The 16,922-nt window shown below is 33.9% G+C and overlaps 1 protein-coding gene across 8 annotated transcripts in view; it reads left to right on the top strand.

The window, feature by feature from the left end:
• Positions 1-16,922, top strand: part of LOC664087 (transcription factor hamlet) — a 65,960-nt gene that overhangs the window by 29,963 nt on the left and 19,075 nt on the right. For 2 of the 8 annotated variants that reach the window (XM_064357355.1, XM_064357359.1), the window contains exon 2: positions 10,504-10,877. In XM_064357355.1, the coding sequence (XP_064213425.1) occupies positions 10,504-10,877 (374 nt within the window). Of the gene's footprint in view, positions 1-7,149; positions 7,299-10,503; positions 10,878-14,272; positions 14,390-16,922 lie in introns of those variants that run through there. The other 6 variants (XM_064357361.1, XM_064357360.1, XM_064357357.1 and 3 more) reach the window with 5 other exon arrangements.

The raw sequence follows: 16,922 nt of genomic DNA, 5'->3' as shown, positions 1-16,922 counted from the left end.
ATTTATTTACAGGCATAGTACACATGTACTACCTTCAAGTAGGTTTATTTTGTTTAATAAATTTTCAATCTCTGTGGCATGAGTAGCAAAAGCAAAAGCTCATCTCCACATGTAAAGCTCTGTGATTTGATCTGTAATCAATATTTTTAATCAGCGTACCATTGAATTATGTACTACATGTGGCAGAAAGAAATATATGTTTCAAAATAATGATAAAAATTTTGCTTTTACAGTAACTTTTTTTAATAAATGTCATTTTCTCACGATATTTATGTTTAATACAAACTCTTATTTAATTTATGTTTATGTTTTAGTCAATACCTAACATAGTGTATCATAAGGATTTTTTTTAGAAATAGCTGTTTAAAAAATAGTTTCGGGAAATACGCATATTAGGCACCTATAAGCTTTTTTGAAGAATTTTTATATATTACCTTCAATCGGCAATTTAAAGACCATATACCTACATATGGTAGACATTCGTATTTTAGCAACGTTTTCTTTGTACACCATTAAATTTTTATTAATTAGCAGTAAATTTTTAATCACTCAGGCAAGTTTTTTGTGTGATTTATTGCACAGTTGTAGTCTTTCAGACGAATCGATCGGTATCGTAAATGTTTTCGGAACAGCTTTGTCAAAACATCATTGTGAGAGTTGCTTATCTTAAACACCATTGTCTGTTGTAAATCTTTATGGTGTACAAACAAAACGTTGCTGCAATAAAGTACCTAATAAATAAGAAAAAAGAAAAAGCTCGTCTCTACCTATAATAAAGCTCTGTGATATGATCTATTATAATACAGGGTGCTCAAGACTGGCGCACCAACTAAGTGGTACGTTGGTCACATTTTAAAAATCTATACCTTTAAAATTATTTTGTTAACTTCTTCAGTTTTCATTATTTTTTTTATGTTTTTGTGTTTCACACAAAATAATTGTTCCCTAACACTACGATGAACTAATGAATTATTATTTTTAGTTTTACTATCAGTACCTAACAGTTTTTTTATTAAAAAAAAATAAAACTCATCAAAAAATTAAAATTTGTATATGTTTCCGTTTAAAAAATAATTTATTTTTATTGTTGATCAAAATCTATTGCGATCACGATTTTTAGACATTGCCTGATATTTATTTAAAATTCGTTATTTATTAATAACTTTAATACAAAGAATTTTTTTACTATTTTTTCCTCTATATGTAGACATTTCTCGTCTCCACACCATTGCGTTTTTGAGTTTTTGCGCACCCGGAAGTTAATATTCTTTTTATCAATGTGCCATTGAATTCTGTACTACATGTGTCAGAAAAAAATACACATTTCAAAATAAGTTCTATCATAATTTTTCCTGTTGATATTATGTACTATTATCTTGATTTATCTGATGTTCAACGATGAATATATGTTTGTGTCCTTATCAATAATTTTTCGCAATTTCCGACATACATTTGAAATTAATTTAAATACAGTTATACACGTAATATACCTACTTTTTTGCTTTTGTATTATGTAGTTTTAAGGGAGAAAAATATAAACACTCGCCAAATAAAAATCTTTGTCATAAAGCAAATTAGTCTCTCACTTTGTTTTTTTTTTTCGTAACAACAAATGGTATTAGTTATTTGAATGAGATTTGAATTCCATTTAACTGCGAAGACGATTTTCTTTTCGTGTGAAGGCTGGAAAAAAATGGAAAATGCCTCAAACGATGAAAAAGTACGTGAGAAAGACAATGACAATTGCAAATAGTGGCAGACCGTTCCGGATATGACGTAATAAACGTAGCCATAAATAAAAAAAACTTTCATATACGCGTCTAATATACATGCAAACACGGTGATAACCCCATTACACCCGACATATGCACCCGAGGGGAGGAAACCCCATATTAGCATTCATCTCCTTCTTTTGCACTGGTGCAACGAGATGAACTGCATACAGGATGATCTATTATGGGCAAACATAGTGAAACGTCACACAGCCACTAAATTTACTATTTAGGGTTAAGCTTACATGTCTCAGAACAATACCGCTGACATTATTGTTACACATCGCTTTTTAAAAGTTTATCTAGAGACGATTTGCATCTCAAAAAGGCAGGTACCAAAAGGCAATTTTTTAGCATAAGTCAACCCGAAATCCAATACTTTCGACCTTTTTTTTGCAAAAAGAAGAGCTATTCTCATGATTCTTGCTTGGCACAAATGGCTGAGATTGACAAAAAATAAATAAGGGTTTGATTAAGGGTTACATAAAAAATGATAAAAAATTGTGTTTTCAAAATTCGTTGCAACAGTTTGAATTTTGATGTGTTCACAAAGGCGTCAATGGCTTTATGTTTATTTACACATCTTTTCCTGAAACTCAATAGGCGATTTGCATGTTAAAGGATAAGTCAGTTTTGTCGAATAGGAAATTCAGTCGAAATATAATACTCTACCGATTTTATGTCAGGAGACAAGAAAATGGGTTGAGGATAGTCGTGGATGCCCCTGTTCATAAATTATTTATATTTTGGTAAAATAACGGTAACGGTTGTCATTTTGAATCGGAGTGTTAATTTTTGGGTTCAAAGATTGTGTGTCGTCAGGAATCATCAATTCTCTCCACTTAAAAAAGTCATCAAAATCGGTTAAGATTGATCCGCATTCCCACAATTTGTGCATTTGTGAAAATTTCGCGTGTCATCGGCGTTTCACGCCTCTCATACCTGAAACTCCTTTTCTTCGGTAAAAAAATCGATTTCACACGGTCACCATACAAGGGTTAAGGATTTGGCCCGTTTCACCCTTTTCCAATCTCGTTAAAATTGTATAAATCCGGAAGTAACCGCAGCGTAACCGCTTTTAAATAAGAATAGACCCTCAAACCCTTTCTTCCTGACAAGATCAGGTAATTTTCACAGATTTACCCCTTCACGTCAAAAAATACCATCGGATCGCTTTAAAACTGGTAATCGTCACAATTACGCTGCATTGTCGGAGAGTAACGGAAGAGCTTTCGGTGGAGTTGTCGAACTGGAATATTGTAATTATAAATGTGAAAAGGGAAACGTCTTGGACCCTTCAAAAGCAGATGGAACCCGCAGAATGTGTAATTATAAAATCCGCAGCGGGATACTGAAGCATCAAAGTGTTAGAAAATGCGGCAGCAAATTCAATTTCGCATTAAAATGGCGCTTTGGAGTGGTGCCATCGCAGGAGGCGCCCACCTACGCGCCCTCGAATGTTTCGGAACAGCGACTAGATTTGAACTGAGCTGGCACACCCGCACTCTTTGATTTTGCGACACTTGCTCCTGACAGGGCAACTCTTCAAAGGCGACAAGGGATGATAACAAACAAACATTTCACGCGATTGATTCGCAAATTACGTTTCGACACTCCACCGAACTTAACTGAAAAAATATATAAAAATGATTAAAAAAAATTATTTAAAAGATGCACTAAAAAAGAAAAAATGATGCTTTTTTTGCTTGAAGCAAAATAATCTTCTTTCCATTTAACCACTTTAGGGGGTAATTAGCTATATAGAATTGCATTGTCACGCAGATTACGTAAGTATGCAAAATTTCAGTTCGTTTGGACAACAGGAACTCTCTCAAATTTGGTTCGGAAAATGTGAAACAGACAGACAGACAACAAAGCAAGTTAAATAAAACAGATTTAGCCGCAGGCTGCAGAATAAATTCTCTCAAAATTAAAGATGTGAGTTTCTCTGAAACAGAGTTCTGGTTGAATTATGTCTGATTATCAGCGTTCCATTGCCCGAGCGAGTCAATAAAAGAAACGGCCCGCCGCCCCCATGACAGATCTCAATGGTGGCGGCAACAAAGCGCTGAAATAGATGGCCATGTCTTATCTAAATGCGCTTTAAACTCGGGACCATTGCATTTAAATTCGGTCATTTGGCGTGGCCGTGGAGTCCATCAGGTCCCGGAATTCCCTCAGGATGGCGAAAGTTCGTTAAATCGCATCATAATGAGCGGTCCGCGCCCCCCGACATATTTCGCTTTTATAAAGAGGCCACAACGACATCGTGACTCTGATCTGATCGTATTCAGTTCCGCTTTCTTCGAGAAATAAAAGACTTCCGCGCACCTTTATGCTTCCAATTCATCAAGGGAGGCCACTAATAATATGTTGGACTCGTTGATCTAGAGTGCGCCTACTGTGCATTGTCTGAGGGAGGCGCGACGATTTTGTTTCTTATGGACGAGGGGCTTCGGATCGGGACGGTTTCGTGTTTAACGTATTGATGTCTCGAGTGAGCTGCTGTTTGATTTTATAACCTCTTGATTCCGATTAGGGCGCTCTGGGAGGCTTCAATGACGTTAGAACACACGATGGGACGGAAAATTGACCAAAAAACGGTTGCAGTCTTTAATATATGTACCGCTGCAACAGCCAAAATGCCACAGTTGGTCTTTCATTTCCAAAGATGGCTGTGCAATGAGTACAATTTGATATTTAAAAAATTATTATCTATAAACTTACTCATTATGTACAATCTTCCCCTAAGATAATCCTTCAAGAGACTCCAGTCATTGAGATATCACTCATCAGTCAGTAAATACAAAAATATGTTTCTGCTCTTACCCTCTTATGAAAAGTTCTTTGAAAAGAGTTGTCTTCGATTTTTTTCTCGAAAGTAGTGTTTTTATTTATTTTTTCAAATTAATGGAAGGGAATTTGCGATTTTACTGAAAGAAAAAGTGATTCATTTTACGTTTTTGAGCATAACCAAGATCATAACTTTTTTCATTTGTACGATCGAATGTCAAATTAAGCAAGTAAAAAAAATGTTCGTTGTGAAGAGATGTCCGTTATTCGGGGGTGTTTCCTAAAGAAGGTTTCACTGTAGTTATACGATATAATACGCAGTATTGTAGTAACTTAAAAACTTTTATTATGCGTTTATTTCTTAAGTAATCGGGATAAAAAATAATTTTTGGGATTGATTTTAATAATTTGAAAATGTTATTGCATCACAAATATTTATTTTAACGTTTTGACAACTTATTTATTGGACTGTTTAAAAATCGAAAAATCAGTTGATAGGTATTATAATGTAGTTGCTTATTCCACTGATACATGTAGAGGTAGTACCACCTTTATTTTACAATAATTAGTTACTGTAGACATTATTTATTCTAATTTAGTTATTTTACTCGGTGGAATATAATCGCCGTTTGGTGTTTTTTTTATTCTATCGGTGAACAGATTAAAAAAAAAATGTGACACGATAAAGAGGGATGACCCTTTTAAAACCTCAGACACAATTTTTTTAAATATGCTACGGTTAGTGTGTAAAATTGGCTAGTTTATAAATTAGTTGGATATTTTCTAAACTAGCTTGATAGTTTGTAAAATAATCTGACCGAATCAGATCTTTGATATCTGTCTCGATTAAAAAGGGTGTCATTCTTTGTGATTGTGACCGTACCTATTGTATATATTATACACGTCAAGAATCTGCTATTATTGGACGTACTCGTGGGTATAATACGATCATTGGATTTCGTGGAATCTTTATTATTTTGTCTGATTTTTTTATCTTTGGACTACTTCTGCAGCCTTATGTTCTCGTTCTTTATTTTTTTTCTCGTCTTAAATTTATCTTCAATTAGCGAAATGAATTTATCACAATCATGTGATTAGATCACACATAAGTTATTTTTTTCAGTAAATGTGTACTCTGTTCAAACCCATCTGTTTTAAAATAAATTTTAAGTGGTATCTTAATTACAAAAATGTAGTACAAACATTTATGAGATAGATATTGTCATATTGTCTACAGCGTGATCTTAAAGGATTCTACAATCATTGAATTGCTCTCAATAATTTTAAAAAATTGTAGTTATCTTAGATATGGTCTAGAGAGTCAGTTTTGTATTGAAACAAATGTACCTACTTACGAGTATAATAATACGAACGATTTTTTTTAATTAATAATATGTACCTAAGTAAATCGTTTAACAAAAAAAAAGTCAAAAGGGTAAAGTTGGCTACATTATAGATTAATTTTTCGTAAACAGATTAGATGATAATATTAAACTGTCAATTTTGTAACTACATTGATTGACAATAATAATTGATGTATAAATTTATTTTATGAATACACTGCTCAATAATAATTTTATTGCCAAGGATCAACAATATTCTTAGATTTTTTATGTTGTAAAAACAAGTTGATGAAAAAAATTTTAGAACAACCTAAATAAAAAAAATATATCGTTTAGGCCCTTTAGTAGAAAACAGATTTTTGTTTCGTGAAATTTTCCCAAATTTTAAAAAATATTTTACATCTTCTCGGAGTGCATTTACATAATGATATTTTGATTTTGAGATAAAACTATTTCTTAAGGTGTTCTCAGTATTTAGAGGTATTCTATCGGTAAAACTTGGAACTATACGTAGGTATGAGCTTTGTGGCTATGAATGTTACAGTTCGTGAGAAAAATGAAAATCTCGAATGTCAATATTTTAAGGTCTACCTACAGCAGAGTTAATAAAAACGTGTTTGTTTAGTATTTTATTATAAATTAGAATTAAAAATTCCAGAAAACAAAAAATGCAGTGCTTTGCTTGATAATGAGCGCGTACGCGTGCTCCAATTAGCTTGCTTTAAAGTAGTGGTATTAGAAAAATCTCATCAAATGGGATAATGCAAATTACGCAAATTGCGTCCAGGTTAATTAAAATTGTAATATTCCCATTAGCATGCACTCATTTCTCAAGAACGCGGCACAAACTAACCAAACCATAAACCACTCCTATCATGAAAAAATCCATAAAACTGATAACAACGGCATGAGCGTTTTAAATGCGGCCCATAAGACGCACATAAACAAGAAAACAATCGGACATCAATTTAAATATAACAAATAAGCGTCCATTAGATGGGTTTTAATGCCTGATTGTGTTTTAATTTGACACAAATCGATTTCTTTTTCAACAAGTGAGTAAAGCGCAGCATCCTCAACCTGCCATCAACATCAATAAGACTGCCAGTATCACAGATATAACCGAAAAACGGGGTGGGGGTTTATCCTGTAGGATAGCCCGGCCTACTCGCCCCACCCTAAAACACGCCCCATGACAGGAGAGTCCCGGATCCTGGAGCATCCTGAAAGTCAGTGTGTTGTCGAACTTAATAGAGTTGACTACTGTTACGTAACGAAATTTTTAACTAAGTTTGACTTTCAAATTGATTTGGCGTGATGAAGTGGTAGTTGACCGATTTTTGTGATAGCGGACTTGCGTTATGTTTGATGATTGCCAAAATTATGACAGGTGTGTACCTATTTTACTTATCTAGTAGCTAGATTTTCAATTTTTTGGCAATGATTTTTCTTCGATTTATTTGAATAAAAATGCGTCGCTTTTAATAAAATCAGCTCGGGAGTGCATTAAGACGGATTTCCTTCGATAGAGCATCGGCGTTATCTGTTGGTGGTTAATTTGGAGCGCAAATTAACCGCTAACCGCAGAGCTTAACTGATGTCTTTTCATCCTGTTAATTAGCAGCTTAATTGCCCTAATAGTGTCCAGTGTAAACAATACGGGGCAGCACATGTTTCTGCGAATCACGTAACATAACCTCGCACAATGGCAATATTTTGTGCAGGACTAAACAATATGTTATTGTTATCTTAGCAGGACAACGACCTGCTTGCAATCGCAGGATCGTGCTCCATCTAGATTTTAAGAAAGGGGAAAAAAGGCAAAGGTGTTGAATTGCAAACATTATCGCTGTTTTTAACGCAGAGCTTTCGAGAGCTTTCGCAATGGCATACCTACTCGAGAAAATTTTAGATTAGATTTCGGAGCGATTTAATTTAATTTATGGTGGAAAATGTGACGGCGTTCTTGAAATAACAAAGAAGTTTCAATAGCTTTGAATGAGATAACAACGTATCTGGGAGCTTAGCTTATCATGTGGGTGTTTGTCTTTTTCGGCTGACCTTCAAACATTGTTATTCTTTGCTTCTACCTGTTGGTAATTGTTGCCACATTGTCATTTTTCTATTTCTATGCGTGCTTTGGGTATAAATGCCGCATAACTCGCCACCGAATTTTCCCAAAAGTGTCACATTTCAAGAACTCTTCCATTTAAACCGTCACATGTTTATATAGGCTTTAATTCACAATTTACATTTTTTCTTATTATCATTTTACGATGGTATGTATTTCAACTATCTCTTCATTAATTAATATTTTTTATTGTTGCCTGTTTAAAGTTTTCTAAATTTAAAACAAATCCTATCTGTCTATAATTCTTGAACTTATACTTTGTATGTTTATTTGTAGTTTCAATTTAATAATAAATTAATAAATATCTGAATGTAGTTAAATATTCTGTAAACCGGTTCTTCTATAGGTAGTGTTTAAAAAAAAGAACAGACGGTTTACAGACCTATTCTTAAAAAATGCAAATTTTAAACACTTGTTTTTTCATTCGGTATAAGCACAAATTTAATAAGAAATTTAATAAGAAATTCTCCGAGTTATTAAAAATGGGAGATACATTTTTTATGAGTTCATAAAATAATCAAAATTTTTGACGATATATGGTCTTAAAATAAAAAAATTCTTTCGATTAAACATATTTTGCAGTTTTGTTTTGTTTTCATTTTGTATTATTATTTTTATTATTATTATTTTGTACATTCTCTCAATAGTACGAGTATACAGGACACCTACCTACTTTTCTTTAAGTATTATTTAAAAATTTATATATTTTTTGTATTAATATTATTTTATATGTTTTCTTTTCGAATTTATTTTTAGTTTTGTTTTTTTTTTGGTTTATATTTGAAAAATTTATGTTTTTGTTTTGTTTTGTGAGAGGTTAAGTAGAGTAAGCGTTAGCTAGACTTTGCCTCTTCACATTTGTTTCTTGAGCAAAGGCTTTTATTCTTCTTCTTCTTCTTCTTTTTATTATTATTATTATTATTATCATTATTATTATTATTATTTTATTCTTAAAACAGTTTTTATTTACATTGATTTTTTATCTTTATAGAATACCAACTTTATAAATAGTAAATTTTACAATTTATTTTTTTTAATGCAAAATCTTAAAGGTAGTTAGAAAAAAAACTGTTGTATTTTACTCACAATTAGACATTTGCACTGGTCTTTTTCTTCATCTAAGTTTCAACCGACGAATTCTGTGTTTTCTTTACTTTTTCGTTTTCATTTGCACTACTAGAACTCTTGGTTCATTTACTTCGATTTTTTTATTAATAACTCTTTGTTTATGTGTTTTTATATTCATTCGTATAGTTTTGTAGTTTCTTGTATTTTGTGTTTTGGTGATTTTTCCTTCAAACGTTTTGTCAAACAATTGATTTGCAATAATTTTACTATTTTGTCTAATCTTTGAAGTCATTTTGTTGGGCTGTTACTCTGTAGGTTTCAGGCTTTAGACCTCTAATTGTGGTTCTGCCAGTTTGGATACTATTTTCTTTTTGTTGTCTTTCTTACATTTTTTTTAACTTGCACTGGAAAACAAGTATTTCGTCAATTTCTATAACTTAAGTGAAAGTAAAGAAAATGCTATCATATAATATTAAATTATCAATTCTCTTAATATTTAGTAATTCTCTTTTTTTTAATAGTAGAGGATCACTGATCAAAAAAATGAGAAAAAAATGATTATTTATTTTGTTTATTTATTTTTTCAACCGCTGACTGGCTTGCTGTCAGTGTTCGCTCTTGCTTTTCTATTCTTGAGCACTTTGTTTCGTTTTATGTGTTCTTCTGTCACTTCGCATCCTCCCCGTGCAGGTGCATGTTTACATTACAAAAGTAGCTATGGTTGATTGCTAATGAAGCAAGGACAAAAGGCTTGCAGACGTGAGGTCACGGTAATATAATGATTGATATTGTTGTGGCTTGGATCCCATTCATATCTCTTGGTTATGAATACGAGATATGACTTTTCGGAAATGTACGCATCGTCGCAAAAATTTCACACTTGCAATTGTCTTTTGGTGTTTAGTCGCGCCGGACGTCTCTTCAAAAGAACAATACTGGCTCATAATAGCTAACTCATTTTCTGTTTTCGACCGTTTGTTGATAAACAATTGTTCGGGAACAGATAAGATTTTAAATATAATCGCATGACAAATCGCGGGAATTCCGAGAAACACTTGGATTTTGCTTGAAGAAGATAAGTAAAGGTGCAAAATTATTCCCGCTTGTCTTGGAGAGATAAGCGGGTTTTTTTACTTCAGAGGGAATTTGGCACAGGAGTGCTAACCAGCGCGGGCCTTTACGGTTTGTTTGTGCTGATTATTTCGGATATCGGCCGAGAACACGGTTTATAGTTCTTCTGGACCGACTGTTTGACTAGGATTACCGGTGCAAGCCTAATGATGCCGCAGTTCTCATGTTCCGGCTATTCCACCGTGATTTGAGACGCAGCTATCTGTCCCAATATTGACACAGCCCACAGCTTGATTTCCTTAACCTGGACGTGTTTTGCTTCCAGAAGGCAGCGAAGATGAACTAGAAGTCTCCGAGCAGCCTGAAGACACCCACATGGACGCGGTAATGGTCCCGCCCCAGCACGAAACCTTCACCGACTTCTCCTCCAACAACAACCTCGACGACCCTCCCAGCAAGCTCAGCCTCAAGCCCGCCGACCAACTCTTCTGTGATGAAACCCTCAAGGCCTTCAACGGCGCCACAGACCTGGTGTACTCCAGATGCCGCGAAGCGATCCCGGCCTCCGGGGTCGTCCCCTGCGAGATCGAGCTCAAGGACGGGGTCTTCGCCAAGGGCGTCATCCCCAAGGGCACCCGCTACGGCCCGTTCAAGGGCAAGTGGGCCGGCGTCCCGCAGGATGTGCGCTTCGCCTGGGAGGTGAGTTTTCGCGATTTCACACCCCAGCGGATCGGGATTATAGCGCCCTTATTTTAGTAAATGCGTGCTTTATACAAATACTGGCAATTCGCACCCCTAAATTGGACCGACCCCAATTGATCGAGTAACCGGAGATTGGTATAACTGCCAAAAGTGTTATTTTACGTGTTTGGAGGTTCTTGAGTTTTTGAGCACTTGAGACGGGGAAACAGTGAATGGGTGAAGAAACCTTGAATGGAAAACCGTTTTATTAATAATGTGCTATCACTGATAAGCACACTTTCTTTAAATTAGATCTATCAATGGAGTAAATAAACGCCGAGGTGGGCAGATTGAGCGCTGATAACAACTATTTACTTGCAATAATAATGTTATGCGATCATGGGGGGCTGAGATAACGGGATTATTTTACGGACAATAATTATTTATTGTTATTGATTCGAATTGTTTTCAACAAATTGAATTCCAATGCGTCTTTCTGCACTTGCACTTGTTAAAATCATTATTTTCGCTTTAATAATATTATTATTTAGTCAATGCAACCTAAGTACTTACAGCATTTATCGCTAATTCAGGTTATCTAGTTTATTTACGTTGTAGGATCATTGATGACTTTGTCTCTTCAAATGATAGATAATTTAGTTTAATTAAGTTAAAAAATATTTCTGCCAATCACTTACAAATTTTCGACTTTTAATAAATTAAATTACTTGATTGCTTGTAAATTTATCTAAGTTTTGGCATTTTTGGGGCGATATTTAACGATTATCAAAATTTGTTCGTGTTAAGTTAATGATGAAGTGTAGCTAATTAGTTTTTTGTGAATTTTGTTATTAAATAAACCAAATGAACTTTATAACGGAGAGTTTGTCTTTTTATCATCTGGAACAGCGTAAAACAGGAGTAAGCTAACGAAATTTAAAAAATAAAAAATATTTTTTATAAGAGTAATTTTATTTAAGGTAAGTTGTTCGATAATGAATGCTTACAAGTCGCTGAATTACAAAACCATGTTTTTATTTTTGTTCTTAATAATAAAGGGGAATGAAATATGAACCAGTAGAAGAGATGGATAATTTATAAAAAAAACCAAAGTTTTTAAATTTTTCGTTTTGAAACATTTGCAAATTTTAAAATAAAAGCTTTTACATAGTAAAAAATATTTACCTAAAAACCCAGAACTTTACGTCAACTGGCCAAGAGAGGGTTCATCAGTAGCGCGCAATAATTAATAATTTATTTATCCGTCTAGGTTCGAACACACGCTTTTTCAAACTGATTCTTATGCAAAATTTTCTGCTAATTTCAAGTCCAAAGCTTTATTTTATGTTTTGAATTGCCTTCATTATGCAAAAGACAATTCTGTGGAAATTGTCAATAAACTTAAACTTTTGTGTTTACATCGTCATATCTTTCTTCAGGATAAAGCTAGAAGCTTCGGTTTTTCTGCAAATGATTCCTCAATGAATGTGGATTCTAACGATTAGACACAAGTTTTATTTTCTATACAAGAAAACTGAGAAAATCGCATTTTTTTTTGTAACGTTTCATATTTGTGTAGTGAAATTTTTGAGATGCGAGAATATTTTTATTTTAAATGATAGACCTACCCATAACCGAGAAATGAGAAACGAAATGAAGCTAATAGCTTAAGTAAGTTTTTGGTGTAAAAATCATTCCGATATGTTTAACACTCAGCAAGTTATTGTAATTTAAAATTACTACGAAGTGGCAATGCTGCGTATGTCTCTTTGTCCACGTAGTTTAGCCCTATTTTCTCCGTTTTTTTTTCTTAAAACTAAAAGTTGTGTATTTACGTTGAAAACTACATTCATTGGGAATATTTTACAAAAAAAACTAAGTTTCTAGCTTTATCCACAAGAAAGATATGACGATGTAAATGAACTACGTATTTAACCAAATTTCAAGTTTTTCAAGAGTTTCTACAAAAACGTTTTTTTCATGATGAAGGCAACTCCAAATCGAGAAACTAAATTTGGATTTGAATTCAGTAGAAAATTTTTCATAGGAGTAAGTGTTTACTAAACGAGTTTGTTTTTTGATTTTGATTTGAAACGAGCGCACAATAGAAGGATCGCTGATATCATAGGCCAGAACCGCAAGTTCGTTTTTAGATTTTTACCAGTTGACAATTTCAAGTTAAAACAAAAGCAGCTTTATTTCCAAGAGTCCAATACAGGTGCAAAAGTAATTTCTTTTCTCTTTAACTCACAATGTTGATGGGAAATAATGTTCAAAGTACATCAATTTTTTTTTTAGTTTTTAGAATTTTTTCTGAATTAAATAAGGCCCTTACAGCATTTTAAAACACTTTTGCACCTACAGACTCAGTAGAAGAATGTATCCTGTAAATAACTTTCAAAAACGTTACTCAAAACGGCTGTAAAACACCGAGGAAAATGGCTGTAACAATTCAAGTAACATTTTTCTATTTTTTTTTTCAATTCGACTAGGAAAATAATTAAACCAGGAAAGTTTTGTAACAGCACTTATATAAAAAAGTTTATTTCGGTGAAGTAACAACTCAGAAACCATTTTCAACCTTCTTAGCTCCAAATTGTAGAAACGTCACTCACTACGTTTGAATGATTTGGATTATATTATAAAGTTGGTAATAATACTTTTTTATGTATATTCAAATGAAAAATATAATTTTACATATTGTTTGTAATAATTTATTTATCAAAATATAGATTTACATATTAAAAGATACTTTTTAAATCTAAGACACTACTTACTATGTAGGTACAAATGATATAATTTCACATTGATTTTGTTCAATGATAGTGTCATTAGGCAAATTAATAAATACGAACCCGATTTTCAACGGGATTCAGCTAAAATCGGTGAAATTTTAAGTTTCTTGAGTTTTTTTTGAGTAACGATCTGGACCAAGCAACTGATCTTTTGCGTAGTTAATAGAGTGTCTATTATCCACTATGGTCTTGGCTTGGGTTTAAATCAAAGTAATTTAATTAGCTGTGGCTAAGCTACAGTTGTTTTGCCAAATCTGGTATCTAACGCGAAGATAAGCCACGTTTGGAGTAGCTAATTACGTAACCAGCGCAAACAATGCAAAACCTGTCCAACGAGCCGCCACATTTTTGCATAATTGGTGGCAATCCATCACGGCTTAACCAGCGTATGGTTTTTTAATGACGCAAAATGGCCACACCTGTGCCGTACCGGTCCACAGAGCGTACCTAAACCGTTTACAACCCTAATTGGCCCAGGATTTGAGCCCTCATTCTGTTTACGTCCATCTCCGTGTATCCTTTGGCTTATCCTCTCCTTTCGCACCGATTCTGTCAATCATCGGTACCACCTGGGTTCATTCAGTGTTAATCTTGGATATTATCAATTCCCGAACGCTATTTATTGTAGATAATTCCTATCGCTTAATCTTGAATGAAAATATAAGGAAGCTAGAATTACGACTCTTTTAGTCAGTCCGAGTTTGTGTGGCCATGGTCGTCTTCAACGCAAGTCAGGTATTGTAGTTTTTGCTTATTAAACTCGTCTCCCTTCTGAGGTCAAGATGGGCAAGGGAGACTCAATTTTTCTATTGTGACATAATTGGAAGTACAAAACATGTCAAAAATGTGTCATGCGACTTGACCGGGGACAAACACGTTGTTCGGAAGCTGGGAAACGGAAATCTTGCGATTGATGGCTGATGGACAGTCTGTGGGAAAATTTGCATGCGGGGCGATTTGCATCAAAATGCCAGTTTTGGGGTTTGGCCGGTTTTTCGGGCGGTTGGAATTTTGATAAACTGTGGCGATTTGTCAGATGAGCTGTTTTCCATGCAGATGCTGCAAACAGCCCTTTGATGACCACCCGACCTGACGCGGAAATTTTTTACCAACCCCCAGAGTTTCATACATCATGGTCCTTTCCACCCCAAAGTAATGACTGCATTTATCTCTTTTAATTGTGGCGATTCGTCACCGAAATAAGCGACATTCCGTCACGAATTCCCAACAATGCGCTCGGACCCATTCATGGTCTATTTTATGTCAGATTTCGGCGAAACGCAAAGAAATTTTAAGATGCTACCGTTTCACCTATTCGGCCAGACTGTGACTTTTGTGAGAGCTGGACAAAGCCGCGGTCACAGTCTGGCGGCGAGGATGGGAATAAGTGATCATGGGATAGTTGACACCTCCGAAAGGGCCGCCCGTCGTGTCTAAGTGACGTCTACATGGCAAAGCTCTATCCCGAGGGCTTAGCCATGCTCACAGCTCGCTTTGTTGCCGTAATCTGGCCGCGCCACGTGATTTTTTCCGCGATGTCTAATTGGTCGACGCAATTAAATACTATGAAGTTTTCCGAGTGTGCATTCCCTCGTGACGCGGAAAAGTTGCCTGCCTTTCGAGAGAGCCGAGGCGGAAAAACTTCCCTCTCTGTGTACATTTCAAAAATTTAATATTGTGCTCACCTAACTCACCTTATGAAGTTCATTAATTATTCGTGGCGGAGAGACGGGGAACTTTCTTTCTGTGTTGTGGAAACGAGGGAAATTGGGCGAGAGTTCGACGCGGATGCGGGAAAAATCATGACAACTCATGCGGGAAATTCGCAGCTGACTTCCATAAGCATCTTTGAACATTGATGACTTATGGCACAAATGCGCCAGGAAATTAATTTCACGGAAGATGCCCGGGTTTTTATTAAAACCAGGGAGTACTTCTCACCACGCCCCGCAAAAATTCAAAATTTCGGAGTTACCAAAGCAAATACAACTTATTTAACAATTAGATTACATATCTATTTATTTTTATATTTGATAGAAATCGTTTTTGCGTTTTGAAAATTCAGATTTTACTATGAAATTGCACAAAATAGGGTTTTCTCGAAGGACTTGAAAATCTAAAATGTTCTGGAAATGTGTAGGAATTTGAATGATTCGATTTTTATAACAAACTCAAATTTTATTTATTTATTTATTAAATGGGTGGATTGTCTTGGCACTATAATATTTGTCATTTTATTCAGTGTTAAACAAAATTTTTAAGTAGAAAATCTAGCATTGTGACCTATTTAACAAAGGTAAAGAGGTAATAAGGCAGTGTCGAAAATTTTAATGTTTTATAAAAAACTGCCAAAAATTAATTTAAAACGTTACTTGTCTATTTTAAGCCAACCACGTTTGGCAATTTGAGTCACTTAATTCTACAGAATTACAATCTTACTTTTTTATTTTTTTGTATTACAGTTTTTAACTTTTTTAGATTTTCTCGTATTTTCTTCAGAATCTAATGTTTCAATTTATTAGTAATTGTTTTTTCTCGTCCTACAACATATAGTTTTTTTAGTTTCTCAGTTTTTCATTCTCTTAGTTCTTCAGAATTTCACTCTCAATATTTTTTAGTTTTTTGTGTTTTTAGTTTGTCAGTTCCTTTGTCTGCTTTTTTGAACTTTTAATTTTTGAAAATATACATACTCTAATCTTATATTTATTTTATTATTTTTTAATTTTAAACAGTTTTTTATATCTTTTAAAATTCCTGTATCAGTCTTTATAATTTTAGAATAAAAAATAATTTACGTAGAACTGTCAAAATTGCAGTGTTCGCCAATTGTTAATGTTGATTTTAAAAATTTATTTATTTTAATAATTATTATTCTATTTATTAATTTTTCTAAACCGATAGTGGACATTTTAATTAGTTGTGTGAAAGTTCTAGGACCGGTTTTTATTTTTTAATTTTAAAAATATAATTGCAGATTAAATTAATAACGCTTGTTTTGTAAACCGGTTCTGTTTTCGTCAAAAAAATCAAATTATTTCAAAAACTAAACTGAATCGACCATTTTATTCGCATCTATTGGCGAAATCTCGTTCTGTGTGAAATACCAACGCTAAAACTTGTAGTGTTTTATTTGTTGCTGGCGTGAGTAATTTAACCAATAAGAAAATAAGAATCACCTCCTACTTGTTTATCTGGTGCACAAAAAATTGCAAGACGATAGAAGCGTTTGTCATTGGATATGGGAGGGATATTGCACTCCCAACAGTAA

Source organism: Tribolium castaneum, chromosome 6 (assembly GCF_031307605.1).
Source record: "Tribolium castaneum strain GA2 chromosome 6, icTriCast1.1, whole genome shotgun sequence".
Classification (NCBI taxonomy): domain Eukaryota; kingdom Metazoa; phylum Arthropoda; class Insecta; order Coleoptera; family Tenebrionidae; genus Tribolium; species Tribolium castaneum.
The sequence above is the reverse complement of the archived record's forward strand: the minus strand, read 5'-3'. Positions and strand labels throughout refer to the sequence as shown.